This window comes from Lepidochelys kempii, chromosome 5 (genome assembly GCF_965140285.1).
Source record: "Lepidochelys kempii isolate rLepKem1 chromosome 5, rLepKem1.hap1, whole genome shotgun sequence".
Lineage (NCBI taxonomy): Eukaryota > Metazoa > Chordata > Testudines > Cheloniidae > Lepidochelys > Lepidochelys kempii.
In genome coordinates, this window is record NC_136384.1 from 51,475,789 (window position 1) to 51,490,096 (window position 14,308).

Below are 14,308 nucleotides of genomic sequence, written 5' to 3' on the forward strand. Positions count from 1 at the left end.
CATGGTGAAACTGACTGAGAACAAGTAATTCCTCAGTCTACAATATGCTGTGCTTCATTTACAGCAAGAACAGGATCCACACAGAAAGACGACAACAAATTGGGAATCTCCAGATTAATTCTCACCAACTGGTGAATTTGGCGCTAATGGGAAAAGATAATATTTAAAAAGCTGTTTTCTCAGAAGTGTGTGTTTGCGGCAGGTCATCTTTAAAAGTTTATTGTGCATAGGGAAATACAAGTGCAGAAATACCAAGATACAGAGTAGTCAAAATACACCTCTGAAGTATTTTCACCAAAAACAAACAAATCCATTCCCAATCTTTTTCCCTGCTGCCCCATTCCTTCCCCTAAACAAAAATAATAATATCTATCATGCAGTCAAACATTTTAATCATATGGTGATTTCTTGCTGGATTTAAATTAGGCTTGATGTAGTCAACCTGGAATTATAAAATAGGCATACTGGATAAAGATAGTTTAATTAAGTTTCTTGGAAAACTCCTGAACCAACCTCCCATCCAGATGGCGAGTGTGACAGGGTGGGACTCACCACTGCAGTGCCTCCTACTAGATGTTTTGGAAATTAGCTCTGCACCCTCTTCTGGTGGTATCTCGCCTGTCGTCACCTCTGCTCCTGGATCTGTGTTGCCCCAAGGACTGCGGTGTCCTCTTCATGACACAGCCCTTAGTCTGTGCTACACTCAGTGTCCCCCGCTTCCGGGGGACAGTATCGCAGTCCCTCAGTCCAGCCACTTCCTCAGTGGCAAGTGTGGGCGGGAGGGGGGGAAAGGTGACAATCCAGGGGTGCTTGTGGCGCCCCCTCCGACTCCTCTGTAGATCTCCCTGGGCCACTTCCCCACAGTCCCAGCACCCTCTTTGCCTTTGCCTCAGGGCCTCAGCCTGCAGATCCCTGGAGCCTGCCAGGAGCTGCCTTTAGCTCCCCAGGTCTTTGCCTGCCAGATGCTTGCTGTCCTCTGCCTGCTAGGCAGCCAGTCCTCCTCAAGATCCAGGGAGTGACTGAAGGTGCTCTGCTCCCCATCCCTTCTTATATGGGCAAGTCTGGCCCGGATTGGCTGCTCCTTGCAGCCCCTCTCTGATTGGCTGCCTCCAGCGCAGCCTCCCTAAAGCTCTATTAACCCCTTATGGGCCAGTATGGGCAGATGCCCCAGCACAGAGAGGAAGATATCAAAGTTCTGGAGTTAATAGGCCTACATTTTGTGGCCTGCTGGATGTCCAGTTGCATTCTAACAAGTATAACCTGTATCCAGAGGGAAAAAATAGAATAATCCAACACAATCCCTAACCTCTTGGTGTCCATTCCATGAGACACAGATGAACAGACTTCTCAAGACACATTAGCGTGACAGCTTATTCCAGAGAGAAAGGCTTAAAAGGGAAGTCAGTGCCCTCATTCCGTGTTGTGAATACTAAGATAACAAAGGTCAGTCTGGGGATACTAGAAATATCATGGTTCTCTCCTACACCAGCCTTTCCAGTATTCCAGGAAGTTAGGAATGGAAAGGACTGAAGTCATTAGATGACATTTACCCCTGGTTTAAAGTCTAGTGGTTAAACAGGATATTTACCACTAACGTCCCAGAGATCATTGAACCTGCTGACAATATTCTGAAGCCAATGGCCACAAAGTGCATTCGAGGAGGTATGATCAATAAAGTAGAAGGATGAAGTTCCCAGTTGTCTGGGATTAATCTGGGTGTAAATTAACTCAGTTATGCTGATATCTTGCCCTGCAGCATGAGGTGATGTTTGGATCATAAGCAGATTCTGAGAGCGTCCACCCTGGCTGTGTTTATACACTGCTGAGCTGGGGTCTATAGGAATGTGAAAGATCTTGCTTCTTTAAGGCTCCACTGAAGTGAAAAGTGGGCAAGCCAGAATTCCCTGGACAATATTTCCTTTAGAGTCTATGTTTTTTAAGCCAACTTGGTCACGAGACATCTCCTAGTCCTTCCACTCTCTTGCCTGCACACGGATTCAGAGAACAGAAACAACTGTAGTCCATGAGCTCACCTAAGCATCCCTACACCAAAAGAGGCAGAGAAGAGGTGAGGCTAGAGTCCCTCACAGTGACCAGCTGAGAAGAGCACAGGCTACGTTATCTTAAAGGGTGATGCAATGGCTGTTCTTCTCAGGATCTCCAGGCAGCATTGTCTTTGAGGCACACTGTCTCCTGAATCTTCCATTTAAGAGGTGGTGGCTCATTACTGCCTCCAACATGGGCGTGCATCTAATAATAAAAACTGGCCCTATACCTTCATTAAGTCACACAAAGTAGTACGATCAAAATAAAGCTTTAAAAAGCAGATATCTACTATCAATGGATAAAATGATTCATTTAAATTAACAGCAGGCATTTAGTATCCACACAGATAATTTTCTACCTGCACGTCTCTACATGGTAATCTTCCAGAAGTCTTTATCACACAACTACAGTACATCCCTGATGTAAGCACTAAAAATATTACCTTCACTTTTCATCACTTATAATTAAAATCATAATGCTAGTTTAAATGCACAATTCCGTACACAACTGTCAGATTTTTCTCAGTAAGCTACAAGCTTTCACAAAATCTCTTGATTAGATACTTGAAATAATGGAAACAGTTAAATTTAAAATCAGATTCTATTATGTTGATCAAGCCGCTTTTGATCAAGTCTGTTTATCGTATCCACCTTGCAAATTATTATTTTTCTAAACAAGGGTAGGTGTGCTGTGGTTCCAAATAGCATTGTTGTCTGCAAGGCAGCAAAAAACAGTGCACAAGATAAAAACAGTTAACTAGGTTAGAAGTCTACAGTACAGAATAAATTCACTGTAAGAGGAGGGAACATTAAAATACATATTTTGAACCACTGGATGTGCAAGAAGAAATTACTTCTGCGTAAGTTGCCCTTTCTTCTGAACTGCAGACAGAAACTGTCATAAATATAAAGGGAAGGGTAATCACCTTTCTGTATACAGTGCTATAAAATCCCTCCTGGCCAGAGGCAAAACCCTTTCACCTGTAAAGTGTTAATAAGCTAAGATAACCTTGCTGGCACCTGACCAAAATGACCAATGAGGAGACAAGATACTTCAAATCTGGAGTGGGGGGAACAAAGGGTTCGTCTGTTTGTGTGATGCTTTTGCCAGGAACAGATCTGCCAGGAACAGATCAGGAATGCAGCCGTACAACTGTTAATTAGTAAGTAATCTAGCTAGAAATGTGCTAGATTTCCTTTTGTTTAATGGCTAGTAAAATAAGCTGCGCTGGATGGAATGTATATTCCTGTTTGTATCTTTTTGTAACTTAAGGTTTTGCCTAGAGGGATTCTCTATGTTTTGAATCAGATTTCCCTGTAAGGTATTTACCATCCTGATTTTACAGAGGTGATTCTTTTACCTTTTCTTTAATTAAAATTCTTCTTTTGAGAACCCGATTGATTTTTCATTGTTCTTAAGATCCAAGGGTTTGGGTCCGTGTTCACCTGTACAAATTGGTGAGAATTTTTAATCAAACCTTCCCCAGGAAAGGGGGTATAGGGCTTGGGGGGATATTTTGGGGGAAGACGTCTCCAAGTGGGCTCTTTCCCTGGTCTTTATGTAAGGCACTTGGTGGTGGCGGCAGCATACGGTTCAAGGACAAGGCAAAGTTTGTACCTTGGGGAAATTTTTAACCTAAGCTAGTAAGAATAAGCTTAGGGAGGTCTTTCATGCAGGTCCCCACATCTGTATCCTAGAGTTCAGAGTGGGGAAGAAACCTTGACAGAAGCCAAGTCAACTCTCTTGTTCCCATTTTGTAATTACGCCAAATCTGAAAAGAGTTCCACCAAAAAAGGTATCTTCATTAAATATGGAAGCAGAGGGCTCAGATGTTGGGTAATGAAGGGTAACTACTATTTCTATATTTTCCTTTACAAGTTGTTCAAGAAACTGGGCATAAAGCTAGGTAAGCATCTTGTGGGGGAAAAAAACCTGCACTAAACGATTTCAAGATAGCAGATTAGTGAGATAATAATGTGAAAGATTAAAATATTTTTTAAAACAATGTATTTCTTACAATTATTAAATGAACTTATGATTGAATAAGAACTTAGTGACACCTAATTTTCCATTACAGGGAAAAGATATACATTTACTTTAATCAGTTATAGTGAGGCGGGTTCAAGAAACATACCTTTTTGTAAAGTACACATTGAGGTTGGCAGAACATTGATCTAGAATCGATGATCACTGATAATTTTTTCCATGCTCAAAAACATTACCAGACTAAATCTGGTATGAGGGTGTATGTGTGGAGAGAGAGAGTGTCCAGAAGAAGCTGATAATGGTTAACGAGGTGGCTTTGTGGGGATAGGGATGGTGTCAGGGGTAGCTGAAACCTGTTGTGTGGATAAGGGAAGATGAGTGGTTTGGGATGGGAGTGTCTGCATGGGGCATGGCTGGTTGCTAGGTGGAGGAGGTTAGGGCCAACACTAGGTACACGCCTCACTTTCTGTCTCCACTACTATCTCTGCTTGTTGCTGCTGCCGCCTCACTGCTTGCCTGCTCTTCCCAGAATTCCTTTTGCTTCCACACAGGTCCACAGTACCTTCTAGTGGCCATGAGCTGCAACTGCAGGGCCCTTCCTGCAGCCCAGCTGTAGGATTAGATAAGTATAATGTAAAGGGTTAAATTAGCTTAGCTAAAAATTTATACATGCTTTGCAGTTTGTTGTAAAGTGCAGATGGGTAGCAGTTGTGGAAAGGCCTTGAAAGATGGTATGTTTGATTGCAAATACTGGACCTGGAATATGGCTGATAAGATAGGAGGAAAGTCTTTGAAGAAACCCCAATTATCAAAGATGGTTCTAACTGGTTTTAGCAAAGGAAAGGATTCGAGAAATAGTGGCCATAGTCATATGTATGTGGTAAATAAGGTATAAAAAGGTCAACTTTTGAGAGTTTGTTGCTAGTAGCTGCCTATCCAGTTGGAGCCAGCCAATATGGCTTTGAGCATCCCCAGTGCTAGTCCTGTCATAAGTACTTGATCAATACAATTACAAGTTATTGTATGCGTGTGCTAACTGCTGAGCCATCTGGCTCCCACCTCTCATGGTCCCACAATACCATTTTAAGAGTATTAATTTAGTGTTCCAACTGTACCTTATAAACAGAACTGCCTCCGATGATCCAAACCATGTCTACCTTACTTTTTAACTCTGGTGAGTCCAGAAGAACTAAAGCATCATCCAGACTTTTGGCAAGGTAATCTGCTCCTTTTGGGGTTTCCCTAGAAAATAAAGTTTTATTGCTTAATAGCTGTAGAGTGTGTTCGCCATGATAGTGTAATTTAAGTAGCTACTTTATATTTTGTCTAAATTTGTTTATAAACATGTCCAAATACATTTTACATTTAGCACAATCTTTAGCAACAAGGTAGACTTTTTTTAAAATAAGAAGTTTAATTAAAAGTTCCCACCATACAGTGGAATAGAATCTTCTGCATTACAAATCAGCATTTTATTTTAACAAACAACTAATTAAGTTGTATTATAAATTATGGGGTTTAAATTTTGTATTGGATATTTATTTAAACAACACAAGAGACATAGATTGATAAGTCTAATTAAACTACCAGACTTCTGTTTCAACCTGACTCCTACTAGAATTATGCTTTTCATAATGAAGCTAGACACACAACAATCCCCTCTCTCTAACCCAGGGGTTGGCAACCAGCAGCACGCAAGCCGATTTTTCCTGGCACTCTACTGCCAGCCGGGGTCCCGGCTGCCAGCCTGGGTGAATGAAAACCCAGGCTGGCAGCGGGCTGAGCAGGGCCGGTGGCTAGGACCCTGGTTGGCAGGAGCCGGCGGATGGAACCCCAGACCAGCAGCAGGCTGAGCTGCTCAGCCCGCCGCTGGTCTGGGGTTCCGTCTGCTGGCCCCTCTCAGCCCGCTGCCGGTCTGGAGTTCCGGCCACCGGCCCCTTGCCAGCCAGGGTCTCGGCCACTGGCCCCACTCAGCCCGCTGCTGGCCTGAGTGAACGGAACCCCCAGCTGGCAGCGGGCTGAGCGGAGCCGGCGGCCAGGACCCTGGCTGGTAGAAACCGGCCAAACCCCAGACCACCAGCGGGTGAGCTGCTGTTGGTCTGGGGTTCTGTCTGCCACCCAGCTCAGCCCGGTGACAGTCTGGGGTTCCGGCCGCTGGCCCCTTGCCAGCCGGGGTCCCGGCCATCTGCCCTGCTCAGCCTGCTGCCGGCCTGAGATACCAGCTGCCGGCCCCGCACACCTCGCTGCTGGTCTGGGGTTCTAGCCGCCCAGCCCCCTGCCAGCCGGGGTCCGGGCCTCTGGCCCTGCTCAGCCCTCCTGCTGGCTTGGGGTACCGGTAGCCAGCTCAGGGCTCTGTTCCTGGCCTGGGCCCAGCACTCTGCAGCCCTTATAAAAAATTACACTACAATTAGCTTAAAAACTGGAAAAACTCAAAAAATTTGTATCTGACAGTAATCATTAAAAAAATGTATAATGTTAATAAATACATAGGTTTGATGAAACAAAGTAGCTGTACTTATATGACTGTGCTTAATTTGTGTTTTCAGTGATTTACCCTCTAAAAAAATCTCACATGTCTCGCACCCCCAGAAAGGGCATCTCGCATCCCCAGAAGGTGCATGCACCCCAGGTTAAGAACCACTGCACTAAACTGATAATATCTGCATTTTAATTTAATTTTAAATTAAGCTTCTTAAACATTTTAAAAACCTTCTTTACTTTACATACAACAATAGTTTAGTTATATAATATAGATTTATAGAGAGAGACCTTCTAAAAACATTAAAATGTATTACCGGCACGCAAAACCTTAAGTTAGAGTGAATAAATGAAGACTCGGCACACCACTTCTGTAAGGTTGCCGACCCCTGCTCTAACCCCTGCCAAAAAAACCCAAGTTACTTTAATTTTTCCCTCTCCCCAAAGATGACAATGCTAATTTGAACTTCTATTTGACTGGATGTGCAGTCATTACCTGCAGATTTGAAGCTGTGCCCCAAAAGTTTAGCTTTTAAAGTACTTTAGGTACTACAAACTTCTGTCAATGCACACAATTCTATTAATATAAATCAGGTCTGTACAGGTCTTTGGCTATTTTAGGAAAAAGATTTATAAAATTTATATCATGTAAAACGTATTCTCTTGCAATATTTTCCACCAGTTTTTTTTCTAGTCCAGTGGTTTTCAACTAGGGGTACATGTATCCCTGTCGGTATGCAGAGGTCTTCCGGGGGTACATCAATTCATCTAGATACTTGCCTAGTTGCACTAGCAAAGTCAGTACAAACTAAAATTTCATACAGACAGTGACTTGTTTATGCTGTTCTACATACTATACACTGAAATGTAAGTACAATATTTTTATTCCAATTGATTTATTTTATAATTATTTGATAAAAAGGAAAAAGTAAGCAATTTTTCAGTAATAATGGCTGTGACACTTTTGTATATTTTGTAAGCAAGTTGTTTTTAAGTGAGGTGTAATTTGGGAATATGCAAGACAAATCAGCTTCCTGAAAGGGGTACAGTAGTGTGGCAAGGTTGAGAACCACTGTTCTAGTCAAATGTCCATAAACAAAAGAAAACAAATCCTCCACAGAATTATGAGTAACACACTACGGTTACATATGCATGCCCAGGTGTTTTTGTTTGTTTGTTTTGTTGAAGAGCAGGATTGGGCCCTCCATTTGTAGACCGATACAATGGCTGATGGGGATACAATACTAAATAGGGTATCCTCTTGAGAAAGTTAAAATTTTGGATGATTACTGAAATCTTTAAATGCTGCAGGGCTAGGAGCAGATGTGTGACATTGCTTAACCCAGTTATGGGCAGCACAGTGTAATGTAGCTAAAATTAGCTACATACTTTCTCCCTACTGCTACTCTTTATAGTTTGGGTGGTCTATCTATCAGATTTCCTGTAGCCAATATGTTCTTTCAAACATTTACACACAGTCCTGTCTTTTAACTGTTTTAACAATTTTGGTCAAATAAAAAGGTTTCTGACTCTTGTTTAATGCACTTCCAGTCTCCTTAGTAATGAAAACAATTACTTCCCCCTACCCCCGCAAACAACAACAATCTTTGCACAGAACAGCATAACAATAGAGCATGGCTCTAGCAGCTGCAAAAATTAACTTCACAGAGTGCTATATATAAAATGAATAAACATCTTCATCACTTCAGGAAAAGCTCTAATCTGCATTACACATTTGCCAAGTGGGATTCCTTTCTACTTTATTTTGGCTTCAATTTACTTTTCACATGCTAAATGCTATTCAGTGCATAATTTCAAGAGTGTTTGGACATGTTACAGTTTTCTTTTATTTGGCTCTACTGAGCAGGGTAGGGGAATAAATTAATAGAGGATCTCAAAATGGGGAAGAATGTAGAAAGAGTCATGAAGAATTATCCAACCTGCAAGACATTTACATTTATTGGCTTCTGGTTACGGATGTTTACAAGTTAACATTTGCTTGTCACTAGGGAGTGTGGTAGCTTAAGAGAAGCATGGAGCAAGGCTCTGAGAAACTGGAAGTATATGTTTTCCCTTGAAGGCTATTACTACCCAAAACAAAACAAAACTAAATAGAAAAAGAAAATCCGCAAAAAGCAACATAAGCAATCAAATTACCAAGCAGTCAAGAAACTATAGAAGTGTGATTAAATGCAGGAACTAGGGAGATTATGAGAAGGCTCAAAATGTCTGCATGTAGATTTGATACACACACATATGATATGTTAAAGTGAATTCAAGAATGCACACATGAAGAATGCTGAATTGACTGCTTTGGATATTGGGGTTATCCACAGAACAGGTGGAGAACAAACCATGACTATCCCACCAACAATGTTCCAGAGGGGCCAGCTCCAGGGGTATGAGAGTAAAATAGTTTCCAGGCCCAGATCTGGGTAATAAGATGGCTAATTAATGCCAATTATAATGATGTATGCGCCTGAGAGTGAGAAACATGGAATACTTGTTCCCTGAGAACTGGATTCAAATTAAAATTTATGACATGGGACATTAAAAAATCTCAGAGGGAAACACCTTTTGACCCTGATCCCGCAAGCCCTGTATAGTATGAGGATGGACTGCTGAACCCATACGAATACCCGTTGATTTCAGTGGGGCTCCATGTGAGCACAGCAATCTGCCTGTATATTACACACTGCAGCATGGGATCCTTTGGATTTGAACTGGTGGCATAGGCAAGCACTTCATCTCTATCTCATTAAGCAATCCAGTAGCCTTTATTATGAAGATTCATAGGTGACTGGGAATAAAATTACGGTAGTTTCTCTGGCTCCTGGAAATACCGTAACCTCTCTCTCTTATATCAAGTAACATTGTGGACAACAATTAGGCGGTCCACTCATGTATTGGAACTAGAGTAATGATGTTATGTGGGGTAATAAATGGTTACTAGTTGTTTTTTGAGATGTGTTGCACGCATTCATTCTACTGCAGGTGAGTGTGTGCCCAGTGCATGACTGACAGATTCCCGTCTCCCCTTCGCCTCCCCGTTACCTGTCAGGGTGCCTCGAGTGCCCTCTAGTGCTGCGCATCTCTGCATGAAGATATAAAGTATACAGGGTGGAGCTGTCCTCAACACCCTCCCCCCACCCAGTTTCTCCTTGCTGTACAGACTTCAACAGAGAGGAGAAGGAAGGTGGGTCATGAAATGGACATGTGCAACACATTTCAACAGTACAACAGTTATGGAAAGGTCGGTAACCATTTTTTCTTCTTCAACTGATTACAAATGTTTGTTCCCCTGTAGATGACTCACAAGCAGATTCATCTGGAGGTAGGCCTGCAGTCTATTTGAACAGTGACTGTAGAACAAAAGGCCTGAATCTGGTACTGTTCCTGGACTGATAGGATATAGCGTAATGAAAAGCAAATGTGTGTACTGATGACCAACTTGCGACTTTGCAAATGTCCAGAATAGAAATTTGTGCCAGAAAAGCTTCAGATTCTGCATGTGCCCTAGTTGAACAGGCTAGCTTTCCAGCTGGTGGAGTGACATTAGCCACCTGGTAACACAAATGAATACACAAAGAAATCCAGGAGGAAATCCTCTGAACAGATAGATACTTGTGGCCTTTCCTTCTGTTCACCACCACAATGAACAATTGTGATGATCTAAATGACTTAGTATGGTCCAGGTAAAAGGCTAAAACTCTTCTGATGTCTAATGAGCAGAGCTTTTCTTCATCTCTAGGAGCATGAGGCTTTCAAAAGAAAGTTGGCGAATAGATTGCCTGATTAAAATGAGAGTTGGATACCACTTTTGTCAGGAACCTGATGTGAAAGCAAAGGTAAACCTTGTCCTTAAAGAAGACTGCATAGGGAAGCTCTGAAACCAAAGCTCTCAACTTGCCCACTCTTCTTGTCAAGGTAATTGTGATCAAAAGCGCCACCTTCACAGAGAGGTGGGGTAGAGAATGAATTGCGAGTGGTTTAAAGGACGGTCCCATTAAGTTTGCTAATACCAGGTTCAGCTCCCATGGGAGAATATGTTCTTGTACCTGTGGGAATATTCTATTCAGGCCTTTCAAAAACCCGATAGCAAGGGGACTGGGGAAAAACAAACAAACAAACAAACAGATTTGTTGTTCACCAACAGATAGAAAGCTGAAATAGTTGCTAGATGAACCTTGATAGCGCTAACTGCTAGACCTTGATGTTTTAGGTTCAGAAGATAATTCATCATATGTTGGATAGGAGCTCACTCCAGAGGAACACTGTTCTGGTGGAACCGGATACTTCTATGTAGCCAGGTAAGTATTCCTGTCTGAAGACTTTCTACTATTTAGAAGTACTTTTTGCAAGCCTTTTCTAATGGTGTTAGCCATGAATAAGGCTCCATGTTTGTCATGGATTCTGTGACCTCTGCAGCAGCCCATGAGCCGCCTGAGAAGCTCAGGCAGCCCCTGGGCCAGTCACACTGGTTGCTGCTGGGGTAGTTTCAGGCCCCCCATCCCTCAGCAGCAGGAATGTGGGTGGGTGGGGGGCGGTGCTTACCGGGGGGGGGCGCCTCCCCTTCCTTAGCTCCTAGCTCGACATGTTGCCCCCGCCGGCAGGCACTGGCCATGGTTCCCAGCCAATGGGAGCTGCACAACCAGGGTTTGGGGTGGAATGGAGGCAGAATGTGGAATTAAGAGCTGGAGGTTGCTACTTCCCAGGAGCAGGGTTGGGAACCTGCCCCATCCCTGCCAATCCACCCCCGAGCACCTGTGGTGCCCCCTCTGGGTCCTGGCACCCCCAGGGCCACCCCCCAGAACTGCCTCTCACCCCCAAGTTTTAGTCAGGGGTATATAGTAAAAGTCCTGGACAGGTCATGGGCCTTGAATTTTTGTTCAATGCCCATGACTTTTACTAAAAATAGCCGTGACTAAAATGTAGCCTTAGCCACGAAACATCCTAGCTGTCATATGAAGGGCCTGCAGATTGAGGTAGAGGAGGTCGCCATGGTCCTGGGAAATCATGTCTGGACCCCGTGGAAGAGACAGTGGAGGTCTGACTGACAAGGTTAGCAGGGTCAAGGACTAGTGCTGCCAAGGCCACTCTGGTGCTATAAGTATAAGGTGAGCATGGTCCTGTTTGATCTTGGACAAAACTTCAGGCAGTAAAAGAATCAGATGGAAAGCATATAGTAAGGTGTTCCTCCAGGGCTGCAGAAATGCACCTGTCAATAAACCTGGGCTGTGATACCTCCCCAACCCCCACAGGAACAGAAGTGATGGAACTTTCTATTGGTCCCTGTTGCAAACAGGCCCTCTTGGAGAGTCACCTATGGTAGGAAGATGGATCTGGCCATGTCCAGATGTAGTGGCCAATCATAGTGATCGGAGAAGGACCTGCTCATTTGGTCTGCAAGCATATTCTGCACCCCTGGAAGGTAAGCAGCTCGGAGGTGAATGGAGCCAACTATATAAAACTCCCATCAGAGGATAACCTCCTGGCACAACTGAGTGGAACGGCCTCCTTGTCTAGTCACATAAAACTATCTGCTAGTATTAACAGACAACACAGCAACTCTTTCCCTTGACACGTAGAAGAAAGGCCAAGCACGCAAGATGGACAGCTCCCAAGTCTCTGATGTTTATATGAGCGTTCAGATCTTGGAAGACCATAGCCCCTGAGTCTGCAGGGACGGTTAGGATAAGACCTTTTCCTGTAGCCCTATTGTAAGGCCTAAGGCCTTTGTCTGGCACCATATTAGGAGAGCTGCAGCCACTAGCCAAGAAGCAGAAAGTCTCATCCTCACATTCCATCTAAATTACATTAAAACAATGTAATATTGAGCTGTTATGGTGATCCTGTCCTACTAGCATCCACCATCACCAGATAAAGAAATAAATCTTAAAATGGTTAAAGAAAACTTATTTTGATAGCACTCTGTCTGGCAAGAAATCACTTATTGATAGTTATGGCTGTGAAATCCTCATTTCTTTATTGTTCTGTCTTTATGGTCCCCACTTCTCTATTGACAGGTTTCAGGTGCCACAAGTCGTCCTTCTCTATTGTTTGTCTGTATGATCTCGGTCTGGTTTTTTGATGGTTTCTGCCTGTTACACAAATAATTTTGCTAGGTGTAAATCAATTAAGGTGGTGGGGGTATGACTGGTTAAAGAATTGTTTTACAATATATTAGGATTGATTAGAGAATTGTTTAATAATATTTTAGTAAAATGATTGGTTAAGGTATAGCTAAGCAGGACTCAAGTTTCACTATATAAACTAAGGTTTCAGAGTAGCATCTGTGTTAGTCTGTATCCGCAAAAAGAACAGGAGGACTTGTGGCACCTTAGAGGCTAACAAATTTATTAGAGCATAAGCTTTCGTGGGCTATGGCCCACTTTATTAGATACATAGAATGGAACATATAGTAAGAAGAGATAATACACACACACACACACACACACACACACACACACACACACACAGAGAAGGTGGAAGTTGCCATATAAACTGTAAGAGGCTAATTAATTAACATGAGCTATTATCAGCAGGAGAAAAAACACTTCTGTAGTGATAATCAAGATGGCCCACTTAGACAGTTGACAAGAAGGTGTGAGTATACTTAACATGGGGAAATAGATTCAATATGTTTAATGACCCAGCCATTCCCACTCTCTATTCAAACCCAAGTTAATGGTATCCAGTTTGCATATTAATTCAAGCTCAGCAGTTTCTCGTTGGAGTCTGTTTTTGAAGCTTTTCTGTTGCAAAATTGCCGCCCATAAGTCTTTTACCGATTGGCCAGAGAGGTTGAAGTGTTCTATCGGTTTTTGAATGTTATGATTCCTGATGTCAGATTTGTGTCCATTTATTCTTTTGCGTAGAGACTGTCTGGTTTGGCCAATGTACATGGCAGACACGCATTGATGGCACATGATGGCATATCACTCTACTTGCGCTACATCGATGAAATCTTCATCATCTGGACCCATGGAAAAGAAGCCCTTGAGGAATTCCACCATGATTTCATCAATTTCCATCCCACCATCAACTTCAGCCTAGACCAATCCACACAAGTGGTCCATTTCCTGGACACTACTGTGCTAATAACTGATGGTCACATAGCCACCACCCTATACCGGAAACCTACTGACTGCTATACTTACCTACATGCCTCTAGCTTCCATCCAGGACACACCACACGAGCCATTGTCTACAGCCAAGCTCTACGATACAACCGCATTTGCTCCAATCCCTCAGACAGAGACAAACACCTACAAGATCTCTATCAAGCATTCTTACAACTACACTACCCACCTGCGGAAGTGAAAAAACAGATTGACAGAGCCAGAAGAGTACCCAGAAGTCACCTACTACAGGACAGGCCCAACAAAGAAAATAACAGAACGCCACTAACTGTCACCTTCAGCCCCCAACTAAAACCTCTCCAGCGCATCAAAGATTTACAACCTATCCTGAAAAACGATCCCTCACTCTCACAGATCATGGGAGACAGCCCACCAACCTGAAGCAAATACTCTCCAGCAACCACACACCAAAAAACACTAACCCAGGAACCTATCCTTGCAACAAAGCCTGATGCCAACTCTGTCCACATATTTATTCAAGTGACTCCATCATAGGACCTAATCACATGAGCCACGCCATCAGGGGCTCATTTACCTGCACATCTACCAATGTGATATATGCCATCACGTACCATCAATGCCAATCTGCCATGTACATTGGCCAAACCGGACAGCCTCTACGCAAAAGAATAAATGGACACAAATCTGACATCAGG

The 14,308-nt window shown here is 43.1% G+C and overlaps 1 protein-coding gene across 5 annotated transcripts in view; it reads right to left on the reverse strand.

The window, feature by feature from the left end:
* DHFR (dihydrofolate reductase) overlaps window positions 1–14,308 on the reverse strand; it is a 40,317-nt gene that overhangs the window by 12,236 nt on the left and 13,773 nt on the right. For all 5 annotated transcript variants that reach the window (XM_073344368.1, XM_073344370.1, XM_073344369.1 and 2 more), the window contains one exon: window positions 5,148–5,274. In XM_073344368.1, the coding sequence (XP_073200469.1) occupies window positions 5,148–5,274 (127 nt within the window). The remainder of the gene's footprint in view (window positions 1–5,147; window positions 5,275–14,308) is intronic.